At 37.2% G+C, this 15,698-nt stretch overlaps 1 protein-coding gene across 1 annotated transcript in view; it reads right to left on the bottom strand.

Moving 5' to 3' along the window:
• Positions 1-7,360: 7,360 nt before the first annotated feature.
• FHL5 (four and a half LIM domains 5) overlaps positions 7,361-15,698 on the bottom strand; it is a 41,621-nt gene continuing 33,283 nt past the window's right edge. The window contains exon 6 of the mRNA XM_044005057.1: positions 7,361-7,598. Within this exon, the coding sequence (XP_043860992.1) occupies positions 7,435-7,598 (164 nt within the window). The 3' untranslated portion in view covers positions 7,361-7,434. The remainder of the gene's footprint in view (positions 7,599-15,698) is intronic.

Here is a 15,698-nt window from a genome sequence, read left to right as displayed (position 1 = left end):
CTGGGCCTGTTCCCTGACAGTCTCATGAGGCCCATTAATTATTTCTGCCAGATTTGTAGTTTCTGCAGGGCATTGATTCACTGGTCCTGTCACTGCTAAGCATTGCTCTTTTTTGACACCTGGCCGTGGAGTGTTTCCTGACTTCCAAGTTCTGGCTTTAGCTGGGGTCCCTAGCTAAGGTTCTATCTTTTCCCCATTGGAATGTATTCTATTTAACCCATAGCCCAGAGGCTTAGACCTCAGCTCTTTTAGTTAGGTAGGCAGACTTTCTAAATTTAGCTTTTTTTCTCTCCACTAATATAAAGAGCTTGTTAGTGTTTTCAGTTTTATCTTTGTGCATCTTATCTCTTTAGGAGATCCATATCTCAGGGGCAAAGGTTTTTGGGGAAACAGAACAACCAGCTCAGTAGAGGCAAATGACATTGAACCTACCTTTGAAATGCCTTTCACCTTCTCATCAGGATTTCTTTGCAAGCCTCTAACTTAGGTTTGAAAATTGACTTTAACTTTGACAACTCCTGATCATTTACCCAAATGTCTTTAAAAGGATGTCTTTTAACAAACTTCTAAGGGTTCTCTGGGTCTCAAGTCCCTTGATTTTTTTCTCAATCATTTCAAGATTTTTTGGTCTCCCATGTGAATGGAAAGGAAAAGGGAAAGGAGAGAGGGAAGAAGAACAGTCATCACCACCCTAAGAGGTTATCCCAGCAAAACATCATCCTCTACCTCAATCATTTGTCCCAAATTCTTCCCTTTATTATGTATGTGTGTCTGAAAATAAATCTTCTATTCTTTGAGCTGTTCTACCTGCTCGTACCAGGAGTAATAGGCTGAGACTGTGGCATTAACACTAGGAACTAACTGCTCTGTGGCCTTTAAGAGGGATTATTTGAGAAACATGGTTCTGGTTTATAGAACATTTAACCACTTTGAGTAACATAAAAGGGATATTCTCCTTTACAAAACTGCTTCATCCTTAGGAAATGGCCTATGAACTTCTGGGGAACATTTTCCCCCAAGTATTTGGGGAAGAAGGAAGAGATTCTAAATTATGGCATAGATTTGGAAAAAAAAACCTTTCCTTCTGAATTATGAGCAAGTTTTACTTGAATCTAGATAGGGCTAACCACCATGTATAAGATTGTGCCACCCTGATGTCTTGGATATACATTTAAGACTGTGAGGGTGTATGCAAGCAAGAAGGGTATGTATATTCATACTACGAGGAGAGGCATAATATCTGGAGAAACACAGGAAAGGAGATGGAATGTTACAATATGCATTGGGTAGGCTGACTCATGAAAGAAGGGCTGAATTAGAGGATCAAGGGGGAGGTAAGAAAAGGTCTGCTGGCAGTAGGAAGGAACCACAAGGAAGCATTGAAAAGATCCCTGGTCACTAGAGTAGTTTCCCTTTTGTTTGTCATGTTATTTCCCTAGTAGAGTGTATGTATCCTATAAAAATTAACTTGCAGAATTGTGTATGGTTTGCAAGGCACGAGAGAAAAGAAAAATCCTTATGTTCTTTTTGATTGGTTAAGCTGAGTAGTTTATTTCAGGGGGAAGAAGTAGCTACAATGAGAGAATAAAAAAGGCGAACTGAGTGGGGGCAGGGGGCAGGGAAGGATGTATTCATGGAGAAGGGTCATCAAGAAGAGCAGGCCATACTGTATCATATGGTTTAAGGAGGGTTTTAGCATAATCCTACTGGTTATAGAAATGGTCTGTCACACTCAAAGCAGGAAAATGAACATTGAAATCAGCTATTTCTGATAAAAACATTTTATTGACTATTATAAAAGTTTAAGTTGGAAATATAATAAATAGTCCATCATCATTCATGTAATTTTTATTTGATCACATGACAGTGATGGTCCATGAGAAACTAATTACTGAAAATCTTACTCCTTAATAAAATAAGAAAAAGTCCAGAAATTGTGATTCTCTCAGGTTACCACGACAGAGTGATTAGTATTTGAGGGTACATTGAAAAAAGTGACTCAGTAGTATAGTGCCTGTCCCAAGTAGCATCTCAGTAGATAACTTTTGCCTTTGAAGAATGGATATCTAAGGAAAGTGATTCATGCTCTACTAGATAATGGAAGTAAAAACTCACAACTGTAATTCTTTATCTATTCAATACTTGCACAGCTAATTTGAAAAAAAAATAGGTAACAATGAAGAAGAAATCTTTTTCAGGAATACAGACTCCATAAAATCCAAATTTACTTGAGTGTGAAGAATTAAATACAACCTTCAAGGGATACAAAACTTTGGTGCACTAATAAACATCTACTGTCAGTGACTAGATACATATGTCTATATTTCATAAGTACTATTAACTATCTCTAAAGTGCATTTTACCAAGAAAGGATATGGCTTGTGAAGTAATTCTTCTTCTTCCAAAAAATAAACTACTTATCATTTAATCAGAGGGATATTTAAAAAATAAATAACTTTTTTCTAAATTTTTAACTTCAATGCATATATGGCAGTGATATTGACTTATCATAAGTCATACAAATGCTAACCACCCTATAAGCTCAGACTGTGCTCCCCCCTTACCCCACCTCATAGAGTCAGTCCCTCTCTTCCTCAAAGATGCAGCTCAAGCACCATCTTCTGCATGAAATCTTTCTAAAATTCCCAACTCACCTTCTGCTGTCCCTCCTAAGCTACTTATTTTTCCCCATTAGAATGTAAGATCCTTTTGAGTAGGGATTATTTCATTTTTGTACCCTAAATGCCTAGCATAGTGTCTGGCATGTAGCAGGTGCTTAATAAACAGTTGGTTCATTGGTTTGTTAGGTGGTAGGGATGGATTTGCAGTAATTACCAATGTCATTACCAAGGCCAATCCTTTTTAGCATAGCCACCAAATTACCTGCCCAATCTGTGATATATTTCTCTTTGTAAAGCTATCTAGCCTCTGGAGTAAATAAATACATGATCTTGATATTACTTTTAATAACTAACAAAACCCGTCCTAACATTGTCTGAAAAACTAAGCTTAGATGACCTAATTTTTAAATATTTCTAATGAATGACTTAGTAAGCTTTCAGCTATCCCACATTTTCTTCTTCCTTTCATAATACTTTCCCTCTCTGACCCCATATTATATTGATATCCACGGTTTCAACTTTGGAGTAATTTTAAGTTCATTTCTCTACTCACCATATCAACAAATCCTCTTCCTGTTGCATTTCCTTAGCCATCATTTGTTTTCTTTGTTTGTTTTTGTGGGGCAATGAGGGTTAAGTGACTTTCCCAAGGTCTCACAGCCAGTAAGTGTGAAGTGTCTGAGGTCGAATTTGAACTCAGGTCTTCCTGAATCCACTTAGCCATCATTTGAACATTGGTCCTCATGTCCTGACTCTTCTACTATTACAGTAGCCTTCTAATTTCCCTATCTCTTGTAACCTCCATATGCCAACTCATCCTATAACCGTATGCTTGAATAATCTTCCCAAAATGTTATCTTCATTAAATGATTTATGATTCAAGAATGTTGTATGACTATCGCCTTTTTTAAAATCAAATCTCAACTTGTCAATCTAACATTTGACAGCTTTCTACCAATTGACTATTTACTAGTTTATCAGCTTCAATCCTTCTTACCCTTTATAAAAAACTGTGACTTTCAAACTATCAGGTTGCTTGAATTCAAATATGACTTATTTGCTCCTTCCCTCATCTTTGAATATGTCTTTCTCTCCCTCTGAATTTTCTTCTTCCACTCCACTAATCTGTGTCACTCACACAACACTTTCAAGAAGTCTTTTATATTTGAATTGATCACCCCCCACACATACACACTTTGCCCTAGTCAGATAGCGTCCAGAATATTGTGTTTGGATCTAGGCACTATATCAGGAAGGACTTTGATAAACTAACGAATGTACAGAAGAGAAAATCCAATGGTGAAGGGCCTCAGGTATATATCATATGAAAATCAGTTGAAGGAATTAGGGCAGTTTAGCTTGGAAAAGAGAAGACTTTAGGAATGGAACATCATGTGAAGAGTTTATCTGTGGAAAAGGGATTTGACTTATTTTCCTCGGCCCTGGAGGGTAGAACTAGGACCAATGAGCAGAAATTACAGGTAGGTAGATCTCAGCTTGATGCAAGGAAACAACTTCTTAATAATTGGAGCTTGCTCAAAAGTAGAATGGACTAGCTCAAGAGCTGGTAGATTCTTCAATAATAGAGATATTCAAGCATGGGCCAGAAATCACTTGCCAAGAATTAATTTTCAGGTGCAGGGTAGACTAGATGGCTACTGAGGTCCCTTTGTAATTCTGTGGTTCCATGAGTCCCATCTGACTCTATTCACTTTTCTACTTGGCATTGTCTCGGTTAGGCTTTATTAGTTTACCTTTGCTTATCTTGTTCTGTGTATATATATTCAGTTTTTTCATGTGTGTTATGTTGAGTCCATGAATCTCTCTCAAGCTCCTTGAGGGCAGAATTTCCAATTGTTTGTTTGTTTTTTTGTGGGGATGAGGAGAGAGGCAATCACAATTAAGTGACTTGCCCAGGGTTACATAGCTAGTAAGTGTCTATGGACAAATTTGAACTCAGGTCCTTTTGACCCCTGGCTGGTGCTCTATCTACTGTACCATCTAGCTGCCCCAGTGTTTTTTTTTTTTTTTTTAGTGAGGCAATTGGGGTTAAGTGACTTGCCCAGGGTCACACAGCTAGTTAAGTATTAAGTGTCTGAGACCGGATTTGAACTCAGGTACTCATGACTCCAGGGCCGGTGCTCTATCCACTGCGCCATCTAGCTGCCCCTGCCCTGGTGTATTTTTGAAAATAACACTCCCTCACCCCTCTTGTTTCAGTTTTAGAGTCTATCCTAATTCCAGTGATTCTCCCAAACAGAACATGAATATATGGGGAAAAATTTTGCTTCTAATAGATATGAATAGTGTTGGCTAAACTAATTTTCAAATGTGGTAGTGTGACCCAATACATTTAAAAAGTTGGAAGCAGAGTACAAGGGGAATGATTTGTATCAGTCTTCTAAGTTTGGAACTGTGATTATCAAAGTGCAAGAACGATGATTTTTGTAACATCAATCTGTGGGTGTTTTAAATCGATGTTTACAAGAAATGCCAAACTTTTAAAAATTACCCAGCAGTAAATTGAAAGTAACATTTTAAAACTGGACTGACAGCCCCCTTTTGAATAGTTTTCTCTATATGTCAAAGACCTGTGATTTATTGAAGGTGGGATACCTACTGCTCTAATAACTTGGTAACAGCTTGAGTTTGAGAGGAGTGAAATGATTTGCCTGTGACCATATTAAGTTGTAAGTGCCAGAGGAAGTTTTGAACTTAGGTATTCCTGACTATGAGTCTACTACTCTGTTTTCCACCTGACATCACTTCTCTAGTCTTTAAATCTGTAACCCAATATCACTGTTGAGAATTTAGCACATTCATAATGTTAAGTTTTAGAATAATACGTGAAACATATAATACTGGTGATTGTTATTCATATTCTACTATGTGCCTATAGAGAAGACGTCCAGGCGCTGTTCACCTAAAAAACTTTGAGTAGCTTTTATCAAAATTTCCATGGAACTTGATCTTTGTATCAGCATCTTTAAATGTCTTTGCACTTTTAACGTTTCAAAAATTCTGTTTCCATACAAATTTTAATCAAATCTCCTATGATGCTATTTTAGTCATATTTACAACTTTATAAGGTAAAATGATTGAAGTGCATGCAGAGTTACATTATGTAAAGCCTTTGTATATTATACTTCCCTGGAATCTGTTGTAGTGTTAAAGTTACCATGGAGATAGAGACAGTGTTTCAGGATTCTCTGAGTGACTATTGTCATAAATGGGTATATAGTGGGACAGGGACAGAGGGTTTCTGGAAGTATCCCCAAAGGATGTGGGGAAGGAGGAGGAGAAAGGAATTCAGGAGAGAGTTGGAAATCTTTCATCATCTAGATGTGCAAAGTCAAGCATCTGTGCCCCTCTGTCCCACTCTATAAACTTTCTTTTTTTTCTATAAACTTTCTAATGGGTTTGCATGACATCAAGATGGAAGATATATCAAGGCTCTCATCATTTTGACTAGCATCATCCTTCCTCCTCCTCCTTCTTTCCAACTTTTTTTGCAAAGACTTCAAAGACCCATCAGTTCATGAAATTAGTTACTGATCAAATCCTGATTGAATGTATCTCTATGGTTATTATACAGGGTCAGATCCTCTTATCGTTACCTTTATATCTGCATTTTTTAAAATGCAAAACCATTGAACTCCTCCCTAAAACCTCATTTCCCCAAAAGACAACATATAAAGATCTATTTATTTTAAAGTTGTGTCTTAGGGCATAAGGATAATCCTGGTTAATTCTGTTTGAAAGAAAGAGCTTTCATTTCATGATATCTGTAGTATTTGTTTTGTAAATGTACATTTTAAAAACCTATAGTATATGCTGATTCTGTTCTTGGATTTTTCCTGGCATGCAGAACATCTTTGGCACTTTGGCAGTATACCTTAGCTTTAGGGGAGGAAATTCAGTTTTCTTGTTCATAAGTAGGAATAAGCTTGTTTGGAAAACAGTTGGCATGAGTCTAAATGATACCTTAGTTTTTCAGCGCCTGTGTCAGCATGTGTGAACAAGATTGAAAAGTAAAGTGATAAAAATCCATTGTATGAAAGTCCCAGATGTGGTATTTGTCAATGAGTTTTGTCTGATATTTTTTTCTTTGATTATGATTCACAAAGAACCCAATTTTGTGGCATAAGGATATCTCTCAACTAAGTGGAAAGTGATTACATTATTTGAGTTTGATAAACATGCACATCCTCTCCTTGAAGTATTTGGATATACTAACTTGTTCTCTATGGTTATTCTGAGATCATTTTCCTCTCGATAACTCATTTAGAACTCCTAGATAGAAATCCCATATTCAGTTTCAGTGGAGTGATATTGTCTTTAGGATCTAACAGTAGAGTGCAGTGTGATATAAGAAAAGGCACATTCTTGGATTGAGGAGACAGACAAGCTTTCTTTTTCTCAGCCTGTTAAAATGGTTACAGGTAAAATGTACAAGAGAACTATTCAGACAAGGTCTCTCCCAAAGGCCTTTTTAGAAATTAACATCAATATCTTGCCTTCAGGGTAGCTAGATGGCACAGTGAATAGAGTCAAATATAGCCTCAGATACTTACTAGCTGTGTGACCCTGGGTAAGTCACTTAACTCAGTTTCCTCATATCTAAAATGAGCTGGAGAAAGAAATTGCACTCCATTGTTTTTGCGGATGAAACTCGAAATGGGGGTCATGAAGAGTCGGAGGTGCCTGAAACAACTGAACATCATTAACAACAACAACAACATCTTCAAGTGAGTTCTAGATTTAGTGAGCATGAAACCCTCAAGAAACACAGGTGAAAGGTAGGTTGCTCCACTCAGATCTCAGACTCTGTGTTGGAACCACATTCCCCGCAGAGAATGGTCTCCTGATGAGTTAGGAAGCCTTTGCCCACTAAGGAGATGTTGCATTTCCCACATCTGAAGCAATCACTGTGCCACTGACGTTCCTGGAAAGAGATGTACTGGGGACTTCCGAGTGCTAGGAAGGAATTTAGAAGAAAACACATTTTTCACATACAGGCAAGTAACATAACCCCAGTCTGTCTGATTTCAAGCCCCATAATCTGTTCTAGAGGGGGTCTCCTGAATTCATCATCTGCATTCGCAGACCAAGTTCTTCCATTGGGTACAGAAAAGGGGCAGCTAGGTGGCGCAGTGGATAGAGCACTGGCCTTGGATTCAGGAGGACCTGAGTTCAAATCCGGCCTCAGACACTTGACACTTACTAGCTGTGTGACCCTGGGCAAGTCACTTAACCCCCATTGCCCCACAAAAAAACCAAAACCAACCAAACAAAAAAACCCCAAAAACATTGGGTACAGAAAAAGCAAATAAACATATAAGAATGTAAATACCTTCCCTACCCCCAATCTTCAAATTCAAAGAGAAAATAACACTGAGAAAAAATAAGAAAAAAATATAGCCATATGTTAAAGCTTACTATTGGATCACAATGAAAATAAATCTGTCTCTTGTGAAATGATGCAGAATAAAGTAAGCAGAACCAAGAAAATGATATACCCAATGACTTCAGGAATCCAAATAGCAAAACAATTCTACAGAATTCTAATCATCAAGCTTGTCTCTGAAGAAGAGAGCAGGAGAATGAGTATTGTGGTACAATGTGGTACAGTGGGGGGCGGGGAAAGCACTGCTTCTGGAGTAAGAGGACCTAGATTTGAACTTCCTCTCCACTGGTATTGCCTCTGTGATGATGGGCCAGGACTCAGTATTCTTAATTGTGTAAAGGGGAATTTGGAGTAGAGGACCTTTGAAGTCCCTCTTCCAGCTATAAATCTGTGATCCTATCCCCTTCCTTTCCATCATTGGAGAAGTGGGTCATGGTTAGGGAACATTGAATTGTGTGATATGTTGGTTGGTTTTGCTACATCGCTTTCTATTTTTTCTTTTCTATCTTTAAAAAATATTCTGTTATAAGGGGTGGCTTACTGAGTAGGGGAGGAAAGAAGGATATATGTAGAAATGGAGGTGATATAAAAACAAAAGATACCAATAAAAATTAAAAATTGCATTGCAAAAACATCTCTACCTCTTGATATTCTGTGCTTCCATATCTTTACTGAAATGGCATTCTTACTATATTCCTGATTGACATTTTCAAGTAAAATAATGGTAATAACCAAGTTGTTTGTGGACATGACTGATTAGGCTTGCTAGTAGGAGTGTGCTATGCAAACCCTGTTTCCCAGTGAGGGATTGAATACTGAACTTGCCCCCATCACCTCAACTTGAAGCTCATAGGACATATGGATAAAGATATAAGGTAAACACAGTCACACTTCCACATGACCCACCCCTTTCGCAGTCAGGCTAAGGAATTTTGAATTCAATTGTATTCCCTGAGGGTGTATGGAAATGATTTAGCAGGATTAGAGGAGCCTTAAAAGAGGAGAGAAGAACCTAGGCATGGTCTTTTGCAGATTAAAAAAAAAAAAAGATCTTGTTCCCAGTGCTGTGAGCTACCTGGTCCTTCATTTGTATTTTACCAAATGATGAATTTTAAATATTATACTCAGAGGATAATAGATGTAGAGCTAGAAGGTACTTCAGAGGTCTTCTGGGTGAATAGGAGGATGGTGATACCATCAACAGGAATGGAGGAGTTACAAAGAAGGGGGAGCCTTTGGATAGGAAAGAATGAATTTTGGACTGTTGAATTCATCTTACAGATGAGCAAACTAAGGGCCAAGTTCTTAGAACTATAAAAGGAACTTTAGAAAACATCTGGCTCTATCCATATGCCTCAACAGCATCCCTCACAAATGATCATCCAACTTCTGCATGAAGATATGTTGAGGCATTCTTTTTCCTTCAGTTGAATCTCATGAGGCAGCCTTGTTCAGAAGGAGAGCTAGCTCAGAGTTCCCAAATATACCAGTTGAAATGTTTAGATCATTGGAGCAATTTCTTCCATCTTTTTATAAGTGAAGAGGAAAAAGAAACTCACAACAGGGTTACTGGACACTCTGTTTTAGGAATAATAGGCAACCTTTGTACTAATTGCAAATGCACACTTCGTTTGTAGGCTATAGTTCTGACTTGGTCTCTTTTTTTTTCTACTTTTTCCCCCTACTTTGAATTATTCCATAAAACTTTTCCTTATTTCCATATTTATCATTTGTAACATTATAGGACCATGTTGTTTTTGGAAGAGCACCACATAGAAGGGTCAAAGATTGGATTCAAGCCCAGGGTCTACCACTCACTAGCTGTGTGACTCCAAGCAAGTCCATTTCCCTTCTCTGTGCCTCAATTTCCTCATCAAAATGTCCTGTCAAATGCAGGGCAGGGGAAGTGAACTGGATGATCTTGAAAGTTTCTACCAGCTCTAATGTTCTATGATTCTATGAAATATTTAACTGCCTGTTGGACATCTGGAAGTGGTTGTCCCCTATACATCTTAAAATAAAAATGTCTAAGACTAAACTCTTTATCTTCTTCCTTCCCAAATTCTGTTCCCTCTTCCAAATTACTGTCAATAGTACCACCATCCTACCAGTCACCCAAGCCAAAAACCAAGGTGTCAGTGTTGACATTTCCACTTCCCATAACTCTTTTTTTAAAATGATGGTGCATATTTGCACAATCGAGGATTGGTTTCAAAGACATTTCTAGCCTCAAATTCTTACTTGATTTCTTTCAGTAAGCATTTCATATTTCTTAAGAGAATTTATATCAAGATCTTTTCATGTTTCTTGAACTAGTTGAATCTTTTCAGTCATGATTGACTCTTCAAGACCCCATTTCAGAGGTTTTTTTGGCAAAGATACAGGAATGGTTTGTCATTTACTTCTACAGCTCATTTTATAGATGAGGAACTGAAGGAAACAGGGTCAAGTGACTTTCCCAGGGTCATACAACTAGAAAGTGTCTGAGGCTGGATTTGAGCTCATGAAGATGAGTCTTCCTGATTCCAAGCCCAGTGCTCTATATACTGTACCATCTAGCTGTGAAACTAATGCTTTTCAAAAGAAAAATATGTTGTAATACTGCATGAAGCAAGGATAAATGAAATCTCTGCTGATTGGTTCAAATGAAGTTTTTTAAAAAAATCTCTAATAAACAATGAATGTTGCCCTAGTGTGCTAATTATATTCAAATTATGCACAAATAGCTCATCATCCTCAATTTCTTCAGTGTTTCCATATGCAGGGGTATTTCTCAAGTTCATAAATAAACCTTATTCGTGTGGCAGAGAGTCATCAAGGTAGTTCATCTCAAATTAAATTCGAACATGAAAACAGAAGCAGCTGGTAGCAGTGATTTGAAATAGGCCTGACCTAACTTGTAAGAGAGTAGCAAATTGTGCCATTCTCAGATTTTCATTTACTCTCTGGCAATGAGGCTTTTTTGTTGAAAGTGAGATCATCTATTAACTAGAAACCAAAAGAGAAAGATTTCCTCCTTCCATGACAGACAAGTCAGACTTCATTTGCACAGAACAACACAATGGTATGATATTAGTGATTCCTTTTGAAGAGACCACAGTCTTTTAATTGTCTTTATATAGAATCAGAGCGTGTCAGAGCTACAAGGGATTAGAAATCACAGGCTTACAGGCTCATAGATTTAGAGCTGGGAATCCAGGCCCCCTCTCTACAGATAAGAAAACTGAGGCCCTGAGAGGTCAAGTGATTTGTTTAAGGCTTCATAGGTAGTCAGTAGTAGAGAAAGGATTAAGAATCAAGTGTACTTCCTGCCAGTGTTCTTCCCACTGTACCACAGTCTTTTTCTGTAGTTTCCTTGCTCTAAGAAAATACAAAATGGTGGCACATTTTTTGACAAGGGGAAAAATCACTTTTACGTGAGTTTCTCCCTTTTGAGGATAAATATAGTTTATAAAGCTCAGAATTCCTTATAGCACATTAATAATTCAAACTACTAAAGGTTTTCAAGAAGGGCTTCTTTATCCAGACAATTACATTTTATAACTAAATGAGTTTGGTTTTTGTTTCTTTAAGTGTAAGATGAATTGACCATAAAATTTCTGTAGCTAGTTTAATCTCCCTTGTCTCCTTCTTTATTGCATATTTGGAGGAAGATTGGGTTAGACAAGATGATCCCTGGAAGTTGCTTCTAGAATAATTATTTTTATAGCACTTTTTACTTGATGTACATATTTAACCATGTGAGGGTGGTTAAATGTATTGTTACTGAATTTTCCTGATGGTCTCCTAAAGAACTATCTAGTTCCATCAAGTTTCAATTATTTTAATGATGTAAAAAGGGGACTCAATGATTGGTGGTCAGTCCATTTAAAAAAATCCTAGCTTATGATTTTTATCGATTGAACTAAGAACTAATAGAATTATCAGTGTCCCCACTTGTATAGGCAAACACAAGAAAGCTTCGTTCTTCAGTTGTTTTAGTTTTCAACTCTCTATGACCTCATTTGGAGGTTTTGGTTTTTGTTTTTTTTGGTTTTCTTGGCAAAGATACTAGAGTAGTTTGCCATTTCCTTCTCCAGCTTATTTTACAAATGAGGAAACTGAGGTAAAAAGGATTAAGTGGTTTGCTTAGGGTCACACAGGTAATAAGTATTTGAGGACTGATTTGAACTCATGATTATGAGTCTTCTTGACTTCCAGGCCTGGCACTCTATCCACTGCACCACCTAGCTGCCACATGGAAGCTTAGGGATGGGCCTATTTACTTTTCCATGCAAGGTGGAATTCCCCTCTGCAATATGTTGATGCTAAAGTGGGTAGGGAATTATAGGAGGCTATGTGTAGAGCAAAGTTAGTAGTTTAGGATGTCTTTAAAACTCCATTATGTGGGCTTTTAGCTGTCTTGCTCAAACAATTTGTTAACCAACCTACGTAAGCAAAAGGGATGCAACTCTACACTCAATTAGTATCTACCAAGAGCTGAAATATTCTTAGGCTTTGGGGATTCCATTTTTTCAACTTCATTGGAAAGAGAATGTTGCAAAACCAACCAGGGAGCAACAAGTAGTTATCAAGTAGCTCACTTAAAGTTCACACATATGAGTTTCAGTAGATACAGAGTATGCTGAACAGGAGGGCAACAGGATATGAACTACAGGGTATGTGATGTTGAGAATTTATTGCCTAAATTTGCTAAGGGCAAGCAGAATGCTGATTTCATTATAAGGCAAAACAGAAAACATAATACATATATGTATATATAATGTGTTTTATATATATGTGTGTATAACATACACAGAATATATGTTTTGTTTTATCTTGTATATTATTTCTACCACATGAATATGTATATGAATGTAGATATACATTCTGCTTTGCCATATATACACACACACGTGCTACATGGGTGGCTAATTTTCAGAAAATAAGAATATAGGCAAATATAATTAACACTAAAATTAAAATGAACTTGATGTAACATTTATTTGGTGTAGAAACTAGTTCAGGCCTTCAACCCATCAACATGAAGATGGTTTCTCATTTTAAAGTATGTAAATATAAAAGATGAAGGGGGTTGTACTGAATCTTTTTTGATAATGATAAACTTTGAAAGTTATCCTTTTTTAAATCCTAAAGATCCACCTTCACTTGCAGTGAGGCATAGTGGTTAAAGGGCTATTCTCTGATTTAGGGTAGCCACATATCACAGCCTGTTACTGTGTGAATATCAAAATCACTTAACCTCTCAGTGCCTTAGCCATATCTTTAATACTATAAATTGCAATTCAGTTGTTAATGAGTTAGGAGGGGGAATTTCTTCACAACCATTGCTTTTTTCTGTTGTAAATAAGTGGCTGAGAAAACTGGTGGATATTTTTGTTCCTGAATTAAGAACTCACACAAAAATCATACAAACATATGTCCCTCTCCTGTCCTGTAATCTCCTCTGCTGTCCTCTCTTCTCTCCTCTCTCCCCTCTTCCCTCTTCTCTCCCTCCTCTTTCTTACACACGTGCCCCCCCATCTTTAAAAACTTTTTTCCAGTTTATCCTAAAAGGTGAGTGGAGCATTTAAAAATCCAGTTACTTGAACATTTATGGTTTTTGAATTCTAAGTAATTGACTATTTTTGTAATTTTGCTTAATTTTTTTTTAGTATCCAAAAGAGTCTGGCACTTGAATACACAGAATTCCTTGCCAATTTTCCAATATTCAGGGAAACAGATTTATTTACGTTTTAACTATTATACATATATGTATACATACTATATATGTACATATAAAGCATATGCACATATATGTCCAAAAGTTGTGTGTGAGTATATGTACATACGCACATAACCTTTTTTGTGGGGCAGTGAGGGTTAAGTGACTTGCCCAGGGTCACACAGCTAGTAAGTGTCAAGTGTCTGAGGCCGGATTTGAACTCAGGTACTACTGAATCCAGGGCCAGTGTTCTATGCACTGTGCCACCTAGCTGCCCCCCTACATAAGCTTTTAAAAAGGGATTATTTGCAATGGTGACTGGCTTAATATAAGTTTGTTGTGTTATTTAATGTATTTTCTGTACATGCTGAGATTATCTGTTTCTACCAACCTGGGTTCTATATTGTCAAACATTTCAGACAGATGCTGATCAAACATCACGCTTTGGCTCTCAATTAACATGTGCTTCTTTTATGTACAACTTGAGGCTCTTAAGGACCTTTATTTTCTGTATTAGAACTTTACCATAGAATAGACCCAACCAGGTACACAGGTGTCCAATCATTTTGGTTAATGATGGTTATAATATGGTCCTAGGGTGACATTGCTGTAACTATCACAAATTCAGATGGAAAAAACATCAAATAGCTGGTATTTTATTCTCATCATTTCAAACATCTGTATATTTAGAAATAGCCAGAAAACATTTGACTGATTTTTTTTCTTATCCAGATGTCTAAAGATTGTTAGATCATACTAAGCTAAGAATTTTTTTTAAAAGTACATCTTGGGACCCATTGGACAGGCCCATTTAGAGATCACAAGCAACCCAAGTGATTCTTCCTTTTATAGTTGGAGGGTACTAACAGTAGCTACCCAACCCCCCTCCAAAATGTGCAAAGTAGAAGTAATTCTATTAATTAAATAAAAGAAGGATTCCCCTGGTGGCAAATTGTAGGGAGAAGTTTATTAAGTGGGGTGTGTGGGGAGGAAGATGGTGAAATGTCTGCTTGGTATTTCATAACACCTTTGAGATTGGAGGTAGTGAAAAAAAGGGAGGTATGGGGAATGTGATTCTTTAATCATGTGCCACCAAGGCAGAGTGAATAAAATTGAGTATAATATATAAATATTAATCTTGGAAACTGCAGTAGGCTCCAGGAGCCTATGTAGTAAGAGAGTGGGGATCAGAAATACGGTTCTGCCACACTGCTAAATGTGTCCATAAATTACTTCCAAGATGAGCTGCTGCTTTGTGTGTGCACCTGAGCAGGTGTCCCACAAGCTGTGGTTCTCCTGTTCTATGATTAACATTTCAGCCGGGTCTCTGAGGGAAAGGTAATGTTTATTTTATTCATGGAAACCTATTTAGCATGGATCAATTTACCATTAATGTTATTTTCAGATCATTTTACAGGCATTTTGTTCCTTTGGTAGAAGACTATCGTACCGGTTTCTGGCTAGTTCTTAATTAAAACTCATTTCAAGTGAACAGAGAAAAAATTGAATGCTAGACTTGTTAGCAGGATTTCAAATTCTGATTAATGAATGTCTGACCTGTGTGACCTGCATGATTACCATGGTGGATTATTCATATCAATACTTGCATTTAATTAAACCCTTGCCTTTTGAAGGTCGCATAGGCCTAGTAGAAAATCATTTTAGATTCTCATTTATAAATACTGCCTCTCCTTAGTCCTTCCAAATTTTGCTCATTCCCTTCTACTCATTCCTTTATTCCTTAATTCATTTATTCATTCAACAAGCATTAATTAAGAGCCAGACACTGTACTAAAGTGCTGGGATACAAAGGCAAAGAAGAAGCAGTTCCTGCCCTCAAGGAGCTTACATTATATTGGAAGAGAAAAAATTCTTTTTTTTTTTTTTAAATTGAGGCAATAAGGGTTAAGTGCCCAGGGTCACACAGCTAGTAAGTGTCAAGTGTCTGAGGCTGGATATGAACTCA

This window comes from Dromiciops gliroides, chromosome 4 (genome assembly GCF_019393635.1).
Source record: "Dromiciops gliroides isolate mDroGli1 chromosome 4, mDroGli1.pri, whole genome shotgun sequence".
Lineage (NCBI taxonomy): Eukaryota > Metazoa > Chordata > Mammalia > Microbiotheria > Microbiotheriidae > Dromiciops > Dromiciops gliroides.
This window is presented reverse-complemented; position numbering and strand designations above follow the sequence as displayed.